The sequence below is a fragment of the Mesocricetus auratus genome, unplaced genomic scaffold, assembly GCF_017639785.1.
Source record: "Mesocricetus auratus isolate SY011 unplaced genomic scaffold, BCM_Maur_2.0 Super-Scaffold_100019, whole genome shotgun sequence".
NCBI classification, from domain to species: Eukaryota; Metazoa; Chordata; class Mammalia; order Rodentia; family Cricetidae; genus Mesocricetus; species Mesocricetus auratus.
The window spans coordinates 15528608-15550480 of NW_024429200.1; the positions used below are offsets into that span (position 1 = coordinate 15528608).

Genomic DNA, 21873 nt, shown 5'->3' on the forward strand with positions numbered 1-21873 from the left:
CCCCATGTATGCTAGAGTTATAAGCATATGCTACCACACCTGTATATAGCCTTTTTCCCCCCTCTTTGAAACTATATTTACAAAGCAATTTATTTGTACTTTGCTGCAATTCTTGTTTGGCTTTAATTATAGTGTTAACATGTTACTTAATAGTCTTAATATGAAATTTATGAGAGAACAAAGGATTAAAAATTATGTCTGTCTCAATGACCTGAGGCAGTTTGTGGTGCAGAGATGAAATATATTTTTGCACCATAAAAATTTATATCCTTATGAGGTGTCTAAATTTAAAGATGCAATAGCCTTTCCAGTGGTGTTGACCTCCCTACGAGAACATGCCTCTCGCAAAGGATTTCCTTCCTCCCTCTCCAGAAGAGGAAAAGAGGAAACACAAGAAAAAGTGCCTGGTACAGAGCCTCAATTCCTACTTTATGGATGTGAAGTGCCCAGGATGCTATAAAATCGCTACGGTCTTTAACCATGCGCAAACGGTGGTCTTGTGTGTTGCCTGTTCCACTGTCCTCTGTCAGTCTACAGGCAGAAAAGCAAGGCTGACAGAAGGATACTCCTTCAGGAGGAAGCAGCATTGAAGAGCACCTCATTCAAGATGAATGGGAACTATGCTGATAAACACATTTTGAATAAAAAAATAAAGATGCAATAGATGTATAATCTGATTTTATGACATATTCAGAGATAAGGATGCAAATTAGGGAGTAACCCAAATATAGTTGCCTTTGAGAGTCACAGGATTGGATGAAAATATTTATAGAGAGAATATACTGAATTTTTTCCCATGACACAACATTCAGAACTCAGAAATAAAATAAGCAACCAGAAGAAAAGGATGAGCAACATCCACTGAAAAGTGTAGGAGCTGGGAAATTATTGCCTCCTGATACTGAGAATAGAAGTAGGATCAGAACAGGGTTGGCAATATTTAAGAATGATTTCCCTGCAAACTGTGGAGACACAAACGCTGCTTGAAATTTGTTAAAATTAAATGGAAAAATGAGATTACAATGACAGCAAAGTTTCTCTCCTCCCCCCTCTCTTCTTCCCTCCCTCTTTCTGTTTGTCTTTTTTCTTTTATGGTCTGAAGTAGGTTTTAACTTTTATTAATTTTTTTCATGCACAACATACATTTATCATGTTTTCCCTTCTCCCAACTCCTCACAGATCATCTCTACTTCCCTACCTACTTGTTGTTAGTTGCTTTCTCCCAAAAACCAAAAAACTAACTTAAAAAACATAAAAATGTAAAACAACTAAGAAAACACCAACAATACAAAAAATAACAAAACAAAATAAAACAAAACAAAAAGACACACACACACACACTCCAAAAACAATCAGCAACAACAACAGAAACATGAAGTTGCTGTTGTGTTGGTCAGCTATTCCTGGCTTTACAGCCTGCCCTGAAATGGATTTTAATATACTAGGAGGCATCATAATGGAAAAACCTGATGTTTCCCTTTGCCAGCTGGTATCAATTGCAAATAACTTTTTGTTTAGGGGTGAGATCCTGTGTTCTCCCTCTCAGAGCTGTGGCACCATCTGTCTTGACCTATGCAGTTTTTGTGAGTTCATATGAATATCAGTCCTGTTGTGTCTTGAAGACACTGTTTCCTCGGACTCATTCATTTCCTTGCGCTCTTAAAAAATCTATCTTCCTCCTCGTCCTCATAGCTAGCTCCCTGATCGCTGAAGGAAGGGGTTTGCTAGCAACATTCTACTTAGGACTAAGTATTCCAAAGTTCTCATTCTCTGCACAGTGTACAGTTGTGGGTCTCTGAGTTTATTCCCATCTACTGCAAAAAGAAACTTCTTTACAAAACTTGCTGTGAAATGACACTAAGAAAGATAGTGAAAATTGATGAGAATAAGGGAGAAGTAAGAGGAACAAAATGAAGTAGGCTATAGTAGCCCATGCATATAGTTCTAGCACCTGGGAAGTAGAGGAAGGAGTATAAGGATTTCAAGGTCATCTTTGACTACATAATGAATTCAAGACCAGCCTAGACTATAAGAAATTTTGCCTCAAAAAGAAAAGGAATAGATTACTTTCAATTTGTAAATGGTCAAGTAGTTTTAAGATGATATGAGCTGATAGCCTAAGCATTTCAGATTGAAAATTGGAAAATTGGTTAATGACATGAAGAGCTTTTCTAAGTTATATAATGGTCTCCCAATGTAGAGTACTTTAATATAATGTAATATAACTTACAGAATTATATTTAAAAATTTTAATACGTTACTATCATATTCTGTACCACATTCTTAAATCTTTGTAGCCAGCAAAACGGTAAACTATTTTTTGTTAGCATTTGCCAGTTTCTGTGACAAAAATGTTCTCCCTGTGGCAAATTTCTAGGTAACAATGTAAGTAACAATATATTGAGTGACATTTCTATGGTATATTCACAATAGGTGAAATAGCTTAATATGCAATAAAATGACAGTCAGAAGTGATGTCAATTATAAGTGGTACATTTTAAGCTTTACCTTTGTACTTAACATCCTGACCTGTGGGTTAATGTAAGACTATAATTTAATTATATTTTGAATAGTTTCTGGATTTAATAATCAGTACATAAAATCCCAGAAATATAGCTTTTGTAAAAGTGCATAAGCAGTTCATTCACATCTTCGTACATGGGGATACATGCAGCATTTCACATGCAGTGTTAAGAATATTTGCTACCAAATTAAACACAATAGAAAACATCACATACTTCAAGCAACTGACAATAAAGATGGAGGAATTGGGTTCAGACAAATATAGTTCATTTTAGAAATTTTGTTTGGTGACTCTCCATGACTACACCAATTGCTGGGAATATGAAAATATAGGACCTATACAGCTAACACCCTATTAGAGATATTCCAAGGACAATGGCCATCCAAACATATTAGACTTCAGTAAAGAACATGCAAATCTCAACTTCAATAAGTTGTTTTGCAATATCTATAATTTTCTGATAATGTGGTGAAATTTACGAAAAATATAGTAGCATGAAAAATAAGGTGACACACCTGGCTTGAAAGTGCTAAGCTATATGAAAGCACATATGTCAAAAAGTGATAGAAATATTTTTAGGTGATGCTAAAGAAAACATTTGTGCTTGGAAAGAACAGAATTGAAGATGATATTAATGATTTATTCAAATCCTAACAGGCACATTTAAAGAGAAGATAGTGAGAGAGAAAGCTACTTTTCAATGAGAAGAAAGCCTGCCCTAAATTGGAATTTTGCTAAATCCCCGTAAAAATGAAGCCAAACTTCAGAAATGGAAGATTCTACACCTGTGACAGTAGGAAAGTAGTTGTTTTCAAAAAAATCTCACAAAGTGGCTTGATGAGTAGGAGCCAAAATGTCTTTTTGATTGGAAGGCCAAGTGATAAATTGCTCTGCCAGTAAGTTCTCCTTCTCCAAACCCATAAAAACCTTTCTCTGCAATCTCAGTGACAGTTGGTTGACAAGTCTAGATAATCGAACCAGTACTCCTTGTGTTGGATGTTCTGAGAGTTGTGCAAAGTGCTAAAGAAACTTGAGACTGCTATTTGCAACAGAATAATATGATATGGCCAACCACAAAATGCAGCTGTGGGACCCAGACATGGTTCTCCTTTTATTTCTTATAATTGAGGACTATTTCTTATAATTATAAATTAATAGTAATCTTGAAGATGTACAGTTACAAAAACATATTTTTGATAAGAAATCTCTATGTTGAAAAACTTTGTTGACCACATCTGTTTACATAGTCTCCCTTGACCCAAACAAAGAAAGGACAGCCTAGCAAAGTTATTAATATTATTGCTAAAATATTATTTTTGGTAAAGAGGTCATAGGTAGTACTCATCATTATCTTTTGACTAGCAGAGATATCCAGTGTACTGTCCTAACACGAAGGAGTACAAGCTCTGCTTGAATTTCAAAAGTAGAATAAACTAATTTGTGTAATTATTGATTTAGCATTAAAATATCCACATTCTGGGAACTGTTTTCGATAATTTACTTTAATGTGATACAATAAATTGTAAAAGGAGTTCTTAATTGGTCTAAATAATAAAAGACCAGAGTTAGGTATAGTGGGAAATGCTAAGAGATCAGAGAGAAGGAGCAAGTCACAGCACACCTTACTTCCTAAGCATCTCGGCAGAGAAGAGAGCCATTTCCTGTTTCTCCTTGCTTATATCCTGTTTCTGCCCAGTTGCCTTACTTCCTGTCTGTCTGTCTAGACCTCTAGATCTCTATGGTTAGATAGTGGCATACTCCATTCTCTGGCCCCCAAACAGGCTTAATTTGTGCAAGAAAGATATCACTGCAGTAGATTACAAAACATTTTTCTGTTACATGCTTTCAATGTGCTGTTCATAGAGCTATATTACCTATGTACATTCAAAATGGGAAGCATGACAAATTTTCATACATGCTCTAGGCAATTATTCTGTATCGCTCATATTCTATTCTATAGTATCTCTTTGCTTGTTAGTAGAATTCTAGAATGAACTCAAGATATATAGCCAGTTCTGTCATGAATACTTTATTGTAACTCCAGGAATCTTTAGAGTCAACTCTAAAAATATTTTCAAAGTGACAAATGATGTATTTTACCAAAGAGATACCTAAAGGAGGATTGTGCATAGGACAGATTTCTCCCTGAGTCACTGTCAACTTAAGATTCTATCTTTTTGAAAGAATTAGAGTGGTTTGGTAGGCAATGGCACTAAAATTGAAGATCAAAAGATAGTTCTCCCTGTCAATGGTTACAGTGTGGTCTGAACATGCAGCTCAGTTAAAAGGATGCTTGACTTACACAAGGGAAGCAATGAGCTCCCCCTCTGCCTTTCTTATAGAACAGTGTTAGGGAGGTAGAATTAGAAAATGGGGAGTATGTAAAGTGTGGTGGTTTGAATAAGAATGCCCTCTATAGGCTCATAGAGTTAAGTGCTTGGTCACCAGGAGCTACATTAGTAGGAGAAGGTGTGGTCATGTTGGAGGAAGTATGTCACAGGATGTGGGTTTGAGGTTACAGAAGAGTCCCAAACTAGATCCAGTGTCTCCTCCCTTCATGCTACCTGTGGATCCAGATGCAGAACTCTCAGCAACCTCTCCAGCACCATGTCTGTGTGTATGACACCATGCTTCCTGCCATAACAATAAGGGACCAAACCTCTGCACTGTAGGTGAGCCCCAATTAAATATTTTCCTTTATAAGTGTTGTTGTGGTCTTGGTGTCTCTTCAAAGCAATAGAAACCCTAAGATATAAATCTCATCCTAGGATGTCAATATAAATTATAGTATACAACTGATATATATATGTATATATATATATTTCATATGTATACAATTTTGTTTTCATACTAGTTAAATATGACTCCTTCTTGCAAAAAAGATGTTCCTATAATAGGTAAACTGAATTTTTTGTCATTATGATCCTTTCAATTGATGGAAATGGTGTCTAAATACATCTGTATGGTACAATTAAGATTCTGAAATAGTAAACTGAATATGACATTGTTTAAAAAACTATTCAGACCAGTTTAAAACATATTTTGTAGGGTGGCACTCATTTTTTATATATACATATTTTATTTTTAGAAACAATCTTATTTTACATATCAATCTCAGTTCTCCTCATCATCCTCCTATACCCCTCAACAACTCCCCAATCCCATGCCCTATCCACACCTCAGGGAGGGTGAGGTCTTCTATGAGGGATCATTAAAATCTGTTAAGTCAATTGCGGCAGGGCCTAGGCCCGCTCCTGTGTGTCTAGGCTAAGAGAGTATCCCTCCATGGGAAATGGGCTCTTGAATCCGTTCAAGCACTAGGGAATACATCCTGGTTCCCTGACAGAGGTCCCATAAGACTGCCCAGACCTCCTAACTAACACCCATGTTCAGGCAACCTGGTTTGGTTCTATGCTGGTTCCCCAGATGTCAGAGTTCCCACTTCCTCAGGTCAGATGTTTTTGTGGGTTTTCCCAGCATGGTGTTGACCACTTTGTTCATCACTCTTCGTTCTCTGAAACTGGATTCCAGGATTTTGGCTCAATGCTTGGCTGCTTCTGCTTCCATCAGCTACTGGATGAAGGCTCTAGGATGGCATCGTTCTCATTATAGGGGACGGACATTTAAGGTAGGCTCTCCACTATTGCTTAAGGTACTAGTTGGGCTCATCCTTTTGGATCTCTGTATAATTCCCTCATGCCAGATTTCTCTTTAAACCTATAGGCACTTATTTTTATATTCATGACATATTTTGTAACTTTGATTATTTAATTTGGAATCCAACATCATAACACAAAATTAACTATAACAAAATCCTTATTAGCAAACAAATAGAATCATTTTGACATTGTATGAGATGGTAAAATGCTTAAATATCACATCATACTGGTGATTACAGGTGTGTGCCACCATGTCTAGATTGCTTGCAAATCTTCAGTTAATTAAATTGAATAGTCAAGTAAGCCTATAAACAAGAATATTAAAATTAAAAAAAAGTATTAGAGCACCCAAATTTAAAGATATTTTATATAAGTAAATAATTTGAGATAGGGAGGGAGAGAATGAGAAAAGGGGTGTGAAACATTTTTCTTTTACAAACACTCATTATCATTTTTGTACAAAATAAGCAAGGGGTGCAACATAGAATATTTCACTTTGAGAGAATTGAGATCTTAAAAACAAAGGAAAGATATGGCAAGGGTTTTAACAAGAGTCAAGAAGTTGGGGTGGCTGGCTGCTCTTCCAGAGAACTGGGTTCAATTCCCAGAATCCACATGGCAGATCACAACTGTCTGTTCGTCCAGTTCCTGTGCATCTGACACCTTCATACTGACACACACGCAGGCAAAACACCAATGCACGTAAAGTAAGAATAAATAAAGTATTTAAATTAAAAAAGAGTGAAGAGTTGGTTTGATTAAAAGCTTTCACACTGAATCTGTTTAGTTAGGACTCTGAGCCATGAATCCTTGTGTAAGAACTCTAAACTGCATAGAAAACAGAAAAGTTTTTTTCTCTGATGCATATTTTCTTGAGTTTCAGAGGTAATGCTCTCCTCTGTGGACTATGTCCTTCACATCAGCATCATCTTCCTAAAATATTGAAAATTCCTCCAGGGAAGTTCAGTAACTACTCAGGGGAATAGAGAATGAAGTGAAGCATAATCATGTGACCTACATGAAAACCATGAAGTAAAAAATGAGAAGTAGATGACTCAATTCTAAATGCCTGCTCTATTGCCCCATGCACTAAACTGTTTCCTCTCAGGTTGTGAGAACTTCACCAATTCTTACCCACAACACTGAAACCAATTGAAGAAACACTGATTCTATTTCAAGCCTGGATGCGTGTGAACTGACGGGGGGTTTGATGAAAGATGTCTTGTGATGACTCTTCATAAGAAAACATTTGACAGGCTTTCAAAACTCTCTTGGAAAAAGAGATGGTGGATAGAATTGTTCTGAGGAATATGTGTCAATTCAGTTATCTTATTGCTAAATCATGTTTTGATGCCAGTTGAGTGATCTCTGTACATCTTATGCTGAAAATTAGGTTAGAGGGAGACAGATTGATTTTGAAGCAGTCAGTTAATGAAACAGTGGTGACATTCATGCCAGATATTTTAAAATGTTTTATTAATTCTTTGAGAATTAATACAGTGTATTTTTAATCTCATTCGCCAAGTTCCTCCCTCTAACTCTTTCCAGAATGTTCAGTTAAGTCAGCATTTTTTTGTTTTGTAATCAGGATTTGCAGAGATTATTGATGATATACAAGTGAAAACGGCTTGGTCAAATAATTCAATACAGGCACTGTTTCAAAAGTTTATCACAAATGTTAAGAAAAATCAGAAGGGAAGAGCTGTCAAGAAACAGCAGAAGAAGATTTCTTGGAAAGCAAACAAATCTGTCATCTGGGTAGTGAGACTAAGAAGAACCTGTCCTGTAGAGGAAACAATGATTATAGCGTGCCTTTTTGCAAAGGTCAATTTTTTGTGCATTATATTTTTGTTTATATTTTTAATAATTTATTACTCCATGAAGAATATTATTCAAATAATTTAGCTGTGCCATTTTAGGCTTTCTGCAGTTTTGACATCGTGTGCCTCTCTACTATCACTATTTTGGAAGTCCTCAACTTTGCTGAGATTCCAGCACCAAAGCAACTAGCCACCATGCTCTAACAGACACTAAGGGAGCCAGATGAGAGCATTCACAATGCGTCTTGAATAGAACAGTGCTTTACCTGGCACACAGCTAATATCTACTAAAATGACTCACAACCAGGGCATATTTCATATAACAAAGTACACTTTCAGGTAGCTTGTGGACTTTTTCTGATTGCAGTCAGTCTATGGTTCCTGATCATCACTCTAACACATGTGTTATCCCAGCATCCCAGAAAAGATATGGTATGAGGAAGTTAAACTGCATCCAACATAGCTGCCAATGCAAGATATAAGTAATATAGTTCATTATTACTACAACCCCATCACATGGGATAACATCTTGATCTCCAAATCTACTACTCAGGAGCCTTCGTGGCAACACTATTTGCCTGACTTCCTCGTTTCCTCTCACAGCTGCCAAAACTCTACCTAATTTGTAAGACTCACCTCACACACTCATGTCTCATTTCTTGCAAGAAAACTCCCTTAGTTATTTCATAATTGTGCTCTCATGTATACTTTGAATCTATAATTGACCTATCACATACTGCCTTGAATTACACTTGATCATATGTACTTGTGTCAATTACCTATGTCCTCAAATACAGACAATATGTTAGTCATTTTAACTCCAATTATTTATAAAAGACTTGTACAATTCAGATAAATGAATTATAACCAAATTAGGAAAAGATGGATACCATTCCATTTAATATACATTATTAAAAACATTTTAGAAGATCATTCTATCTTACAATAAGTGGGAATATATCCCTTGAGATTTTCAGTCATAGATCTGCTGTGCCATGTCAGCAAGTGTAGAACTATTTTCCTATAGCACAAATATATCTCTAAAAATTAATGCTATGTATATATATATATATATTTGTGGTTAGCTACATTGTGAATTTATTCCTTATAGGGTTGAACACTTTTTTCATTTGGGATTACAGTGGCGTCGTACTGAACTCTGAATGCTGAAAATTAAAGTTGGAAACATTAGATTTTGAAAATTATCAGCATATTTTTCAGGTGTTACACCAAAATGAAAATATTTCTTTGCTGTTCAGTAACTACAGGGTGTTTTACAATAACCTTCCAAAGTTCCCTGTGTAGTTTAAGGGAAAAGTGTCCTTGCGTTTGCTGTTTTAAAAGAATAGCATTCTGTTGGAGTTATAGTCCAACATGAGCTCAGGTCTCAGCAGAGGCTCTCAGCAGTTATCACCTTCTAAACAAGTCTTGTAATGTTAATTTTTAATGAAGGCGCTGGCTTAAATGATCAATATAAGAAATTCTGCTGCCAGAGAACTGTGTCTGCACCCTGTTTGGGAAATCGCACCTTAGTGGGCTGTTTGTTTTTAGGTATTAATACCTACAGGTATCCAGGCAAGAGTAACTGAACACTGACACTTTTCTGTGAGAAACAGAAATAAAAGGACTGAGGTCCAGCTGAGCTAGCAGGTTCAGCTTCCTTGTTTTCCCATTCCTCCTTCCATTATTCACCATTTCTCTGTTTCAATGTTACCTGCTCTTTGATCCTCCAATCCCAAACAGTTGACTCATTAATGCTGTGAACAACCCACCTCCACCTGCTGTCTTGATGTCTTCATCTCACCTACTGGATGGTTATTTACATGAAAACTCTAGACCTCCTGCTTTGCTCTGTCTCTGATCTTTCTGCCTAGCCTGGCCATATCATTTTTGAATCTCCTCCCTTATTATAGATCTTCAGGAGGTTCCTCTACCCACACCTGAAAAGGAACTCACAAATGGTGTTTTTCACCTTTGCCACTTTTCTTTAAAACCAGTTGCTACTCAAAGCAGTCTATTTAATCTTTCTTCCTTCCTTCCTTTCTTTCTCTCTCTCTTTCTTTCCTGTAGGAAATAGATAATGGAGAAAAATGGCATGTTGGTATTCCAAGGCAGAATAAATCACCCCTAACTGGAGGATCCCCAAGATTGACTTTAATCTCTCAAAGTTCTATAGGGTAGAAGTATAAAGCCCAAATGTTGACATATTTGGCTCAAACTGGAGACTTAGAAGGTGGTAATATGCCCTGGCTTCTGTCTTGCCTATTGAAGTTACTTCACTGCAGCCTGCCACTACTATTTCAGGGAGTTTTCCTGTGTGTCTCTGCTTTCGTGTCCCTTTTATCTTCTTATAAAGGTACTATTCATATTATGCTAAGAGTCCTCTTGATGTTTAAGAGCCCTTTCTGTGGGAAAGGAATATATCTATGAATTAGTGGTGGGAAACTCAATTCTCTGTGCATGTTTGAAGAACAATTAGTTGTTACAGAATGAAAGGTCTGAATTCTCTATAGAAGACTTCATATTTTAAGAATATTTTTAAAAATTATTAAGGGGCCAAAAGATGAGGAATTATATATATATATATATATATATATATATATATATATGTGTGTGTGTATGTGTGTGTGTATGTGACACTGTAATGTAAAGGAAGGACGGAAGAAGATAAGGGGATAAGGAGGAGGAGAAAGAAAAGAAAAGAAGCCCACTACCACCTTCAATAGAGGGATGACAAAATTCAATTGATACTGATAGAATTTATTTAACACAGTACCGGTAAAGTCTATTTCCTTTTGTTTAAACAAAATCCTGGATAAAGAACCAAAATTTGTTTAATTCTTAAGGGATTCAAGATTATGGTGCTAGGCTTTGCTAAGGTCTGGTGAGGATTCCTTGTATCAAAGGAGCTGGAAAAATATGGAAAAGACCACAAATTATAATTTGAAGGTGAAGAGTGGCAGTTTTGTAGTAACTTGTTATCCTGGGAACTAACTGAGTCCACAAGACCAGCATTAACTCTTTTGGAGTGATTTAAAGGAAGCACCTCATCTTAATACAGACTATCAAAGGCCAACACACCACCAGCACAGGAACCTTTAGAGGACAAGCCACATTCACACCACCATGGCTCATCATTAACTTTAAAGATACACATCTAAAGCAGATTTGAAATTCTCTGTTGACCATGAAGCTGCTGTTGTCAGACATGGGGACAACCATTTCTATCTTTTCTGTTCCATTGTCTTTGGCTTTGCTTTTCTTTCTACTGAGATATAAAGGACTGTTACCACTGTATTTATCTTTAAGTCTAGACCAAAATTAACAGCCGTAAACAATAAAGGCAGGCGATATTTCTTCATTCAGTTACACATCTATGCACATTTACATCAACAAAGAACAGTCAAGAATTGATCTAAAAAAGATGAAAAAATAGGAGATGTTTACTATTCTTACTAGATCAGGATTGTGGTCATCTTGGAAGTCATGTATGCTCATGTTATTGGCTAATATCTCTATCCAGATGTACCTTAGGACAAATTTCAGAACAAATTCATGTGAAAATTTGATAGTATTTTCAAATATGAATCTATTTTTACATACATATACACAAGATATTGGAAGTAAAAGGTCACATCAGAGAATAAATGTATGCATTTTAAAATATATTTAATTGCTCAGCCTAGAATATTTCTGCTCTTTTTCCTACTTCTAAAAGAGCATCCAGATTTCCACATTTAATTGGCTATTAAATTGCTATGTCCAGTAAAAATGTTAATGAACATAAGTTTAGGTATATTTGTAAAAAAATCTCATGTATTTGAAAGGTCCATCTTATTAAAAAGTAAAATATTACCCAAAACACAGTAAAATCAAACAAAATAAGTTTCCTTAGTTGTTCAGTATTACCAAAATGAGTAAACTTTCTGTTAGAATTTTTCAGTAAGTTGAAATTATTTTGCATACATATATGGACTGAGTTTTGCATTGTTCAAGGTAAAGAGTGCTACAGATTAAAGTCATAACTATGACATATTATTGGTTTAGAGAAGATTTTATTGAAGATGTAAGGAAGAAAATATATTGTATATATAAGGTAGAGGGAAGAGTCCATGGTGAACATTGTTGTCAGACTAAATAGAACCATGAGAAGAGAAGCAGAGGGAAAGCAAGAGAGACACTGCAGATAAAGAGAGGCAGCCCAGGTAAAAATGGCTGAGTTACATAGGAATTCTGCTGGGGGAGGGAAGCACAAGGCCCAGACCCTAGGAGGAAGAGATTTAGTTTAGAGGTCAGGGTGAGAAATGCTGGGAGAAGCTGTACATACTGAGTGAGACTTGCCCTAGGTTATGAATCATTGCTTCTCCTCCTCTGTTAGTTTTTAAACCCAGGGCAAGTCTCACTTGCCTGCCAGTCTACCTTATTCCTGGGCCTGCAGCCTGCAAACCTATCTCCTCCCTGGGTCTGTAGCCTGCAAACCTATCTCCCCGCTGGGTCTATAGTTTAAAGCTATAAATTAGAATTACAAGTTAGAAGGGAGGAACACGTGAGCACGGGTGTGGAACCAGGACCAGCACAAGCCATGGAGAGCATGTTAACCATAGTTTATTATAGCGAGAATGAAAGGGGAGAGACAGACCTGACAGACAGAGTAAGGTAAGGGAGAAGATGAGATAAGAGAGGAAGAGTGGAAAGAAAGATGAGAGAGAAGATGAGAGAGCATAAGCAGGCAGGGGTCTGTCCTTTAAAGGGGTCCTTTGTACCTGAGTGCAGACTGGTTCTGATGGAACTCTGGGCTGGCCAGAGAACTGCCTGAGTGAATCCTGTCCGGTAGTAGGACAGGTCAGAGTAATGCCTGAACCTTTCATTGCCATCCTACATGGCAGAATCTGGAAATAGTGAACCTCCACAGTTATGAGTCACTCCCTTAAAATGAATCTCTCCTTTCCTCACTTACAATATCCTCTCATATTTTATCCCTTCTCCTCTCCTCCTCTCTTCCCTAATCCTCTTTTCCCCTTTTCTATTTCCATTCCTTCTCTTCTTCTCGCCCTTCCTCTCACCTCCTGTCATATCCTAGTCTCTTTTCTCCCACCTCTGTCTCTCCCTCTATGTCTCCACTCATCACGTATAGTATACAGTGTACAGCATATTGTACATAGTTAGGCTCATATGGAGGATTTTTGAGTGATAAGTTGTCTTAAGCTGCAAGAGTTTACTGATAGATTTTCATTTGTTTTATATATATATGTATGCCTATATTACAGCTACAGGAATTATTTCAATGTTTACATTTTATCTTAATTCTCATATATAACAACTCACAGATACAAATAGTTTATGATTGGACCTGAAACTCATGCATGAACAACTCAGTTTTAAATGCTCTTGAGAATTTCTGTTTCTGATCACACATGCGATTAAGGTCTGTGTTATGTCACTAGAAGACTTTTGCAATTCCTTTATAATCAAAGGTTAGAATAGCTGATGTTATTGTAAGTCATGTTTCAACCACTCCAAAATATGAAAAGCTTTAATCTCTACCTAGAAATTAAAACTGAGGTCTTTCAGCATTGTGGATGAACAGCACCTCTTATGTTCTTTGTTGCCATTTCTCTACTTAAAACGCCAAAATTACATTGATTTTTCATTAATGAGAGAGAGAGAGAGAGAGAGAGAGAGAGAGAGAGAGAGAGAGAGAGAGAGAGATCTTGGTTACAATTCATTCATTGTATCTAAGTATTTAGAAGAATACATATTTGAGCCTGATTTTACTTTTATCTCATTTGTTTTAGTAATTTATTTGCTTTCTCAATCATTTATTATTGAATAACTCCCTTTGAGTTGTTTGATGCCAAATAATTTTGGCATGAGAGTTTTCATTAAAGTTACAAAAGTTTCAGTTTTCAGTTAGATATTGATAAATAAAAAAATGCCATCCTCTAAGAATTAACAGGAAACAGAGGGTCCCATTGCATTTATGTCAAAACTCTTCTATTAAGGTGAGGAGGCTAGCTTATGGTTTCCACAGTAAAAAGTTGAAAAATACAGCGAAAAGTTACTTTTTTCAACAATTAATAAATGGGACCTCCTGAAACTGAGAAGCTTCTGTAAGGCAAAGGACACAGTCAGCAAGACAAAAAGGCAGCCCACAGAATGGGGAAAAATATTTACTAACCTCACTTTTGACAGAAGGCTGATCTCCAAAATTTACAAAGAACTCAAGAAGCAAGTCTCCAAAACACCAAATGATCCAATTAAAAAGTGGGCTGCAAAACTAAATAGAGAATTTTCAATAGAGGAGTCTAAAATGGCTCAGAGGCACTTGAGAAAGTGCTCAACATCCTTAGTCATCTGGGAAATGCAAATCAAAACAGCTCTGAGATACCATCTCACTCCTGTCTGAATGGCTAAAATCAAAAACACCAATGACAATTTATGATGGAGAGGATGTGGCGAAAGAGAAACACTCCTCCATTGCTGGTGGGAGTGCCAACTTGTTCAGCCACTTTGGAAATCAGTATGGGGATTCCTCAGAAAAATGGGAATAAACCTATCACAAGACCCAGCAACTCCACTCTTAGGCATATATCCAAAAGATGCCCATTCATACAACAAGGATGTCTGTTCTACTATGTTCATAGCAGCATTATTTGTAATAGCCAGAACTTGGAAGCAACCTAGATACCCCTCAACTGAAGAGTGGATAGAGAAAATGTGGTACATTTACACAATGGAGTACTATTCAGCAGAAAAAAACCATGGAATCCTGAGATTTGCAGGCAAAAGGATGGCACTAGAAGAAACCATCCTGAGCAAGGTAACCCAATCACAAAAAGAGAAACATTGCATGTACTCTCTCATATATGGATTTTAGACATAGATCTGGGGAGTGCCAGTCTACAATCCCATGGCCAGAGAGTCTGGTAAATAGAACCTTCATTCAGTGGCTGATGTAAGAAAAGGCAGACTCCCACGGCTAAGCACTGAGCTGAACTCAAGAAATCCAGTGACAGAGAGGGAGGACTGATGACCAAAGGGATTAAGACTGGGCTGGTTTAACCCCCAGAAACATCTGACCTGACAAGGGTTAGCTCTTGAATCCCAGGCTGATGCCTGGGAATCCAGCATGGGACTGATCAAGACCCCCTGAATGTGGGTGTGAGTGAGGAGGCCTAGGTAATCTATTGAGCGTTGGGCAGTAGATCAGTATTTATCCCAGGTATACAAATGGACTTTGGACTCCCATCCAACAATGTGAGATGTACTCTCACCTTGAACTCTTGTGGGAGGGTCTAGGCCCTGCCCTGGATGAAATGACAGACTATGGACACCCCCATGGAGGGCCTCACCCTCCCTGAGGAAATGAGGGGATGCGGGGTGTTGGGGGAGGGCACGGGAGGAGGGGAGGGAAATGGAGAGGGACCTGGAATTGACATGTGAAGCAACCTTGTTTCTAATTTAAATTTAAATTCAAAAACAAATGATAAAAAAAGAAAAAAATTACTTTTTGTGCCACTCCATACAGATTTGAAAATGATGACTTAATTTTCCAGGTATCAGTGTAATACTATATCATGCATAGATTAACACACATTTTTAATTTTGTGATTTCTAACAATTTTGGATGTTGGATTTCTTTGAAAAATAACAAATGTCAGTCTCTCACCCACACAACAAATAAAAGACATACATATCCAATTTATAAAGAACTCGGAATTAGCTAGTTGTTGGTGGCACACATCTTTGATTCCAGGAGGTAGATGTAGGCATATCTCTGAGTCTCAGGCCAGTCTGGTCTACAGAATGAGTTACAGGACAGCAAGTACTACACAGAGAAACACTTTCTCAAAAGAAATACCCGAAAAATACAAACTCAGAATTAAAAACATAACTAACAATTCATATAACACATGAACACATGCATATTCAAAATGTTCTGCAAAAATGAATTCACTGAAACTAGCTAGATAAAACCAAAAAAGAAAAAATAAAGCTATAGATTTATATTATCTAAAATGTCTAATCTATAATACTAAACACATAAATAATTCTTTAGTTTTAAAGTCAGAATATTTATATAAAATGTCTCATTACTAATAAGCCCATGTTAAATTAACTTTGCATATAATATCCAATGAAAGGAAGCAAAATAATATTTATTTCAAAAAATGTTTATGTCTGTGAATGTAATTTTTGTTTCATATGTCCCAGTCTTTACACAGCCCACAGGTAAGTATATCACCTATGTACTTTGGCAAATTTCCACATCTATTGCTTACACCCTTAGGTTAGACAGTTTTGCTTTTTGTAGTGTGCCAAAGTTACTACACCTTCCAAATTATTTTAATTTTGTCCTCGCTATTTTTATAATATTTCTCCCAGAAGTCCTTGGGTAGCTGTCACGAACCCTGTATGTAGAGGCTGCTGTACTTCCAAAGAGTCTTCCAAAGGAGCATAAGAAAAAGCTGTATCACCAGGCTGTCATTAATGGGAGGCAGAGGAAATTCTGAGATGTGTGGCCCTATTGGGATATCCCAAGTCTATTAGAAATGCACTCTTCCAGGGAGTAGTAGTATTATAGTCTTTTCCTTATTCATTTTTATCCTTAGTCATAAATCTAATAACTATTTTATCATATCCTGCCTACCATATCACAACTCCATATCAATGAAGTCACTTAATTATGAACTGACTTCTAAAAACATGAAGCAAAATAAACCTTTTCTATTTTACCATTGTATATAACTGCATTTTTAATTATCTTTTACTTTCATTTTTCATTCCAACCAAAGTTCTCCCTTTCACCCATCCTCCCCCAGCCAACTCCCATCCAGTCTTCCCAACTTGTAAGGGCTCCCATGGGGAGTGGACAAAGTCTGACACATTAAGTTGGGGCAGGACCAAGTACCTCCCCACTGCTTTAAGGCTGAGCATGGCATCCCAACATAGGCAATGGGCTTCCACAAGATAGCTCATGTACCAGGAATAGATCCTGGTCCCACTGCCAGGGTCCCTCAGATAGTCATGTTTAAACATTTTCTTAGTGTAAGTCAATTGTCTCAGCTACTTGTTATAGTAACAGAAAGATAACTCACATAAAAAGACTAATTTTATTGTTAGTCAAGTTACTTTGAAACCACGGAAAAATCCACAAGGAAGAATTTAATGTTCTCCACATGCCAACATTTTCATGGTCATCTTTATTTTAAGCATTTCATAGATTGTATTAAAGATTTTCATCATGTTTTTTTCCACCATCCATACTTTTCAATGGGAGAAATTCTCTCTTGCACTAGTTTTGCTTGTTTCTTTTATTTTGTAGTTGTTTGGTTTCCTTATTCTGCTGAAATTTTCTAGGGTTTAGTGTGGAAAAGATGGATAAAGTGATTTTGGTTGACATAAATAAAACAATGATTAACTGCTTTGCTATGAACAAGATACATACAATTTTGTTTTCTTCATTTGATGTACTTTTGCAACCCCATAAAGGCAAAGAAAGATCAGGAAGGCTACCTGTGCAGCCTACACCCTTGATAATGAATTAAGTCAAACATACTAGTTATTATACTATCCATGCATGGTATCAGCCCTCTGTAGGTCTGTCCCTAGAAAATCTGAAGGTTTTCAGTTACTGAACCAGGTTAGCCTTCAGTCTCAAAATGGCTCAATGTTTATTCACTAGCATATTTTTTTTCTTTTTTGTGTCAAGTGAATCAAATGGTTTATTGAGGTTATTTACAACAGCATGTATGAGGTGTTGTTTACAGATCAAGGAGCAAAGGCAGCTACTTCACTGCAAAGTGTACCTTGAATGTAAAAAGCCTAAAAGAGGCTGCATCCAAAGAAAGTCTCGCTTCGGATACCCTGCAAAATCTTATAGCTATTTGATGTCTTTCAAAAAGGTTGTTTAAAGTTGAGGATCAATAAGGTTAATGTCAAAAATAATAATCCTATCTCATATTTTATTTGTAAAAGAGAGCATAAACTGCATTTCCTTTTCAGTTTAAAAACTGATCTAAGAAGAATTTGTAAAGAACCCTTCAGTTCTCCACATTATCTACAGTGACTCTATTTTATGAGTTATATTTGTTATCAATTTACAATCAATCAATAATGTAATTCCCTAATAAGTTCTATTTAATTTACACTTATGATTTATTGGTGCCTATTTTTGCTATCAATTTATACCTCTACACTAATTCAAAAATAGGGTATTGCTACCTTCTTTTTCTTCTACTTCTCCTCCTTCTTGGTGTGTTGCAATTCATTCCTAAGGTATTAATTATATTCCTTTGAAATATATTGCTCTCTAAAATATCAAAATTGATTTCTTGTCAAACTGGTGACTACTGTTAATACAGAAGACAAAATTTGGTAGGGTGCTTTTTTAGCTTCAGGTATTTTTGTTTGATGATTTTTGCTTGCTGGAATGTGGATACAGGTTCTGACATCAGAGCTGGCCTCGGGAGAATGTGGAAGAAAAATGATGGACAATTGTGCCAATTGCATTTGCCTGATTATCCCTGGCCTCAATGATCTAAGCACTTGCCCTCACCACTTTGCTCTGAGGGCAAATGCTGCTGTTGCTCAGTGAAGGAAATGACTCTGCCCAACTCCTCTCTGTGTATTCATACAAGTAATCTTTCTCTGGGGCTCTCCAAGAGTTTGCTCCTGTGGCTCTGTGTTTAAAAGCATCCATTTGTGCTAGTCTATCTACATCTGTCACACAATCCTCTTCAGCATGTCCTTTGCACTCTAGTTAATATGTTAGAAGTTAATGTATTTTGTATTTAACAAATTATATGGTTAATTGGTAGACATGTAAAAGCTTCCTAGTTCCCCTTTTGATTTATTATTTGTAAATTACTATTTATCTATTTTAAAGGTAATTTGTGTAGGAGAGAGTTCACAATAGTTTATAACTTTGATTTAAAACTTGTCTTTATTATATGACATGTATTAAACATTTCTAAGAAAGCAACATGTTATCTACATGGACTTGTCTATTTTAAAAATTGAAAAGCTTATTTGTTTTGTGAGGGATGTTCTTTTTACTGGAAGAATGCCTTGCCTAGGTTTTTTAATGAATAAAGCAGATCTTTAAACAATGATGGGAGAGATGTTTTGCTTATAACATTAAAATGCAATATATTATATATCATAATATAATATTTTAATATAATATTAAAATACATGGTTTAGAAAAATACAAAATACAACATTACTTTTTTCATCTTATGAACTTAGATAAAATATCTTTTTTTCTGCTGACTTGATCAAACTTTCAATGTATACCTAATATGTCTCATTTTATTCTGTAAGCTAGAAAGGGATGGGGCACTACCAAATTTCATTCTATGTAGCCAGAATTAGCCTGCTTCCCAAAATGGATAAAGACACAATGAAAAGAAAACTATAGAATAATTTTCCTGATGAACATAGATGCAGAAATTTTCAAGAAAGTGCTTGCAAATCAAATTCGGGAACACAGTAAAAGGATCAAAATCATGATCAAGTGGGTTTCATCCCAGAGATGCAAGATTTGATAAACATATACAAGTCAGTAAGTGAAAGCATTATACAAATAAACATAGGACAAACTCTCATGTTTACCTAGATGGGTGCAGAAAAATTATTTAATGAAGTTATTCATGATTAAAGCCCTAGCGTCATTAGGGTTCATGAGTCAACAAGCATACCTGAAAATAATAAAGGCTATATTATATATAGCCAATATTACACTAAACAAAGGCACACAGAATATTTTCTTTAAAATCAAGAAGAAGACAAGGATACCCAGTTTTACCTTTCTTACTCAGCATGTTCAACATTCCTAACTACTTTTTTTCTTGGCCACTACTTGTGTAGAAATTTATTTTAAGCAAGGACCACATACAGGCAGTACTGAACTTCTATCTGAGCTTATAATATTTTTGTGTCCATCAAGTCCAATGTAAAAAGATCTTCCATCTGTTCGTTTCTTGCATGCATGTCTATGTACATTAATTGGAAAAGCTTGGTTCATGTGATTGTTTCTAAGCATCAGTAACACTGAGTGTCAAATCACCCATGCTAGTAGTAAACAAGTTACTGCAACTTTGATCCTGGGGAGAGTGATTGCCCAACAAAACATTTATTAAATACACTAATACTTATTAAGTACCTATACAGTAAAAGTCTTTCTAAACGATAAGTATAAATAAAATCTCTGCCATAGTAGTCCTCACTTATGGTCAAGCTTGTTCACAGTACAAATAAACAGAACACCAGCACTATCCTACAATTAATACTATGCAGAGATTACACACTTTTTGTCTATACACAGTCTTTGGTGCTAGAGTATGCAAATGAAAAAAAATTACCTTTGATTTTCAACAAGGATATTTCACAAATTTTCTTTTACACTATTATGCAGTTACCGACTTGCTCTGCAACAAATTCATAATACTAAGAGGAAACGAGTAAGTCACAGGCAAATACACTCTGGTCAGGTGATTTCAGTAATGACTTTAAGTAAGAGGAAGTGAGCTAATGAAGAGGATAGAATTTCTTTTGAGGTGAGAATTTCAGGAAATGGGTCTATAATACTTCAATAATGAATTATAGTGAGTACTATTTAGTAAAGAAATTCTGAAATTTCATGCAACATGTCTATAATATTTCAAAAATAAAATCAAAGTACTATTTAGCAAATGAACTGAGAAAGTTTAGATAATGTGTTTATAGTATTTCAAAAATAAAAGCATAGTGGGTATTATTCACCAAAGAATTGAAACTTCAATGTAAGTGTGAGAACTAGTAAGAGGCCATGATATTCTTTTCTTAATGTAATTGAAAAATAATATTTAAAATTGCAAGGGAAAGTGACATCTAAAAGAATCACTCTGTTCCTAAGTGGAGAATTAGATGAAAATAGTTAAGCATAGATGCAGGGAAGATATTTTAGGATGCTGTTTCTTTGGTCCTAGTGAAGGATAAATGGGTTAGTGATTGTGGTGATTTTCCATTCTAAGACAGGAAGATGGATTCTGAAGATCAGCATAACAGTACTGATGGATATGTTAAATAAGGAACAAAGAGTTAACAGTCTGTTTCCACCAGTTTACACTAGCAAACAAATAACAAAGATAGGGTCACTTAAACATTGACCACACATTCTTCAGAATTCTAGGAGCTGGGGAGTCCAGGACCCAGGCATTGCCATATATGGTGTCTGATTTGAACTTGCTTCCTGATACACAGATGACAGTCTTTTTCTTGTATCCTCACATGGCACAGAGATGAATCACTCTTTTGTTTTTAACAAGAACTTTTTTATTGCTAGGAAGGCTGTACCTCATGCCCCAGTTACCTCCTCCCCATAGTTTCCCTTCATCATATGACTAAAGGATACTGTTCAGTCAATAGCAGTCTAAGTGATTGCCTGAGGATGGTTCCATTGACTGAGATAGTGAGCATTTAAATGGAGAAATACTACAGTTTCTTAAATTTGTATTTTGTATTTTGATCGTTATTATTGAAGAGTTGAAGAGCTATGCTAGACATCCAATTAGAAATATCTAACTTGGAGCTGAAGTAGGAGGACCGACTTTACGAAAAAACAAACAAACAAACAAACAAACAAGTTGAGGATGCAACTGGAGATGCAAAGACAGGAAGGAAACTAGAAAAGTTTGGGTTTACCAAAGGAACCATTGCTAGAGGATAGATGCAGATGTGCAAAGTGTATTAACTATCTATACTCTATTTTATTGTGTTCTCCTACATTCTATCAACAAAATGTGCAGATCAGTAGTGGTTAAATATCTTGTATCTTTGAGGTCCTTGGCATTGCCCCAAATAACACTGCATTTTCCTCCTATCAATA

At 36.0% G+C, this 21873-nt stretch overlaps 1 protein-coding gene and 1 long non-coding RNA gene across 2 annotated transcripts in view; one reads left to right on the top strand and one right to left on the bottom strand.

Moving 5' to 3' along the window:
- LOC121133005 overlaps nt 1–21873 on the bottom strand; it is a 41570-nt gene that overhangs the window by 1651 nt on the left and 18046 nt on the right. The gene's annotated exons all lie outside the window — the stretch shown is intronic.
- LOC101834743 (40S ribosomal protein S27-like) lies at nt 336–590 on the top strand. The gene has a single exon (XM_005078064.3). The coding sequence runs from the start codon at nt 336–338 to the stop codon at nt 588–590; it is 255 nt and encodes an 84-aa protein (XP_005078121.1).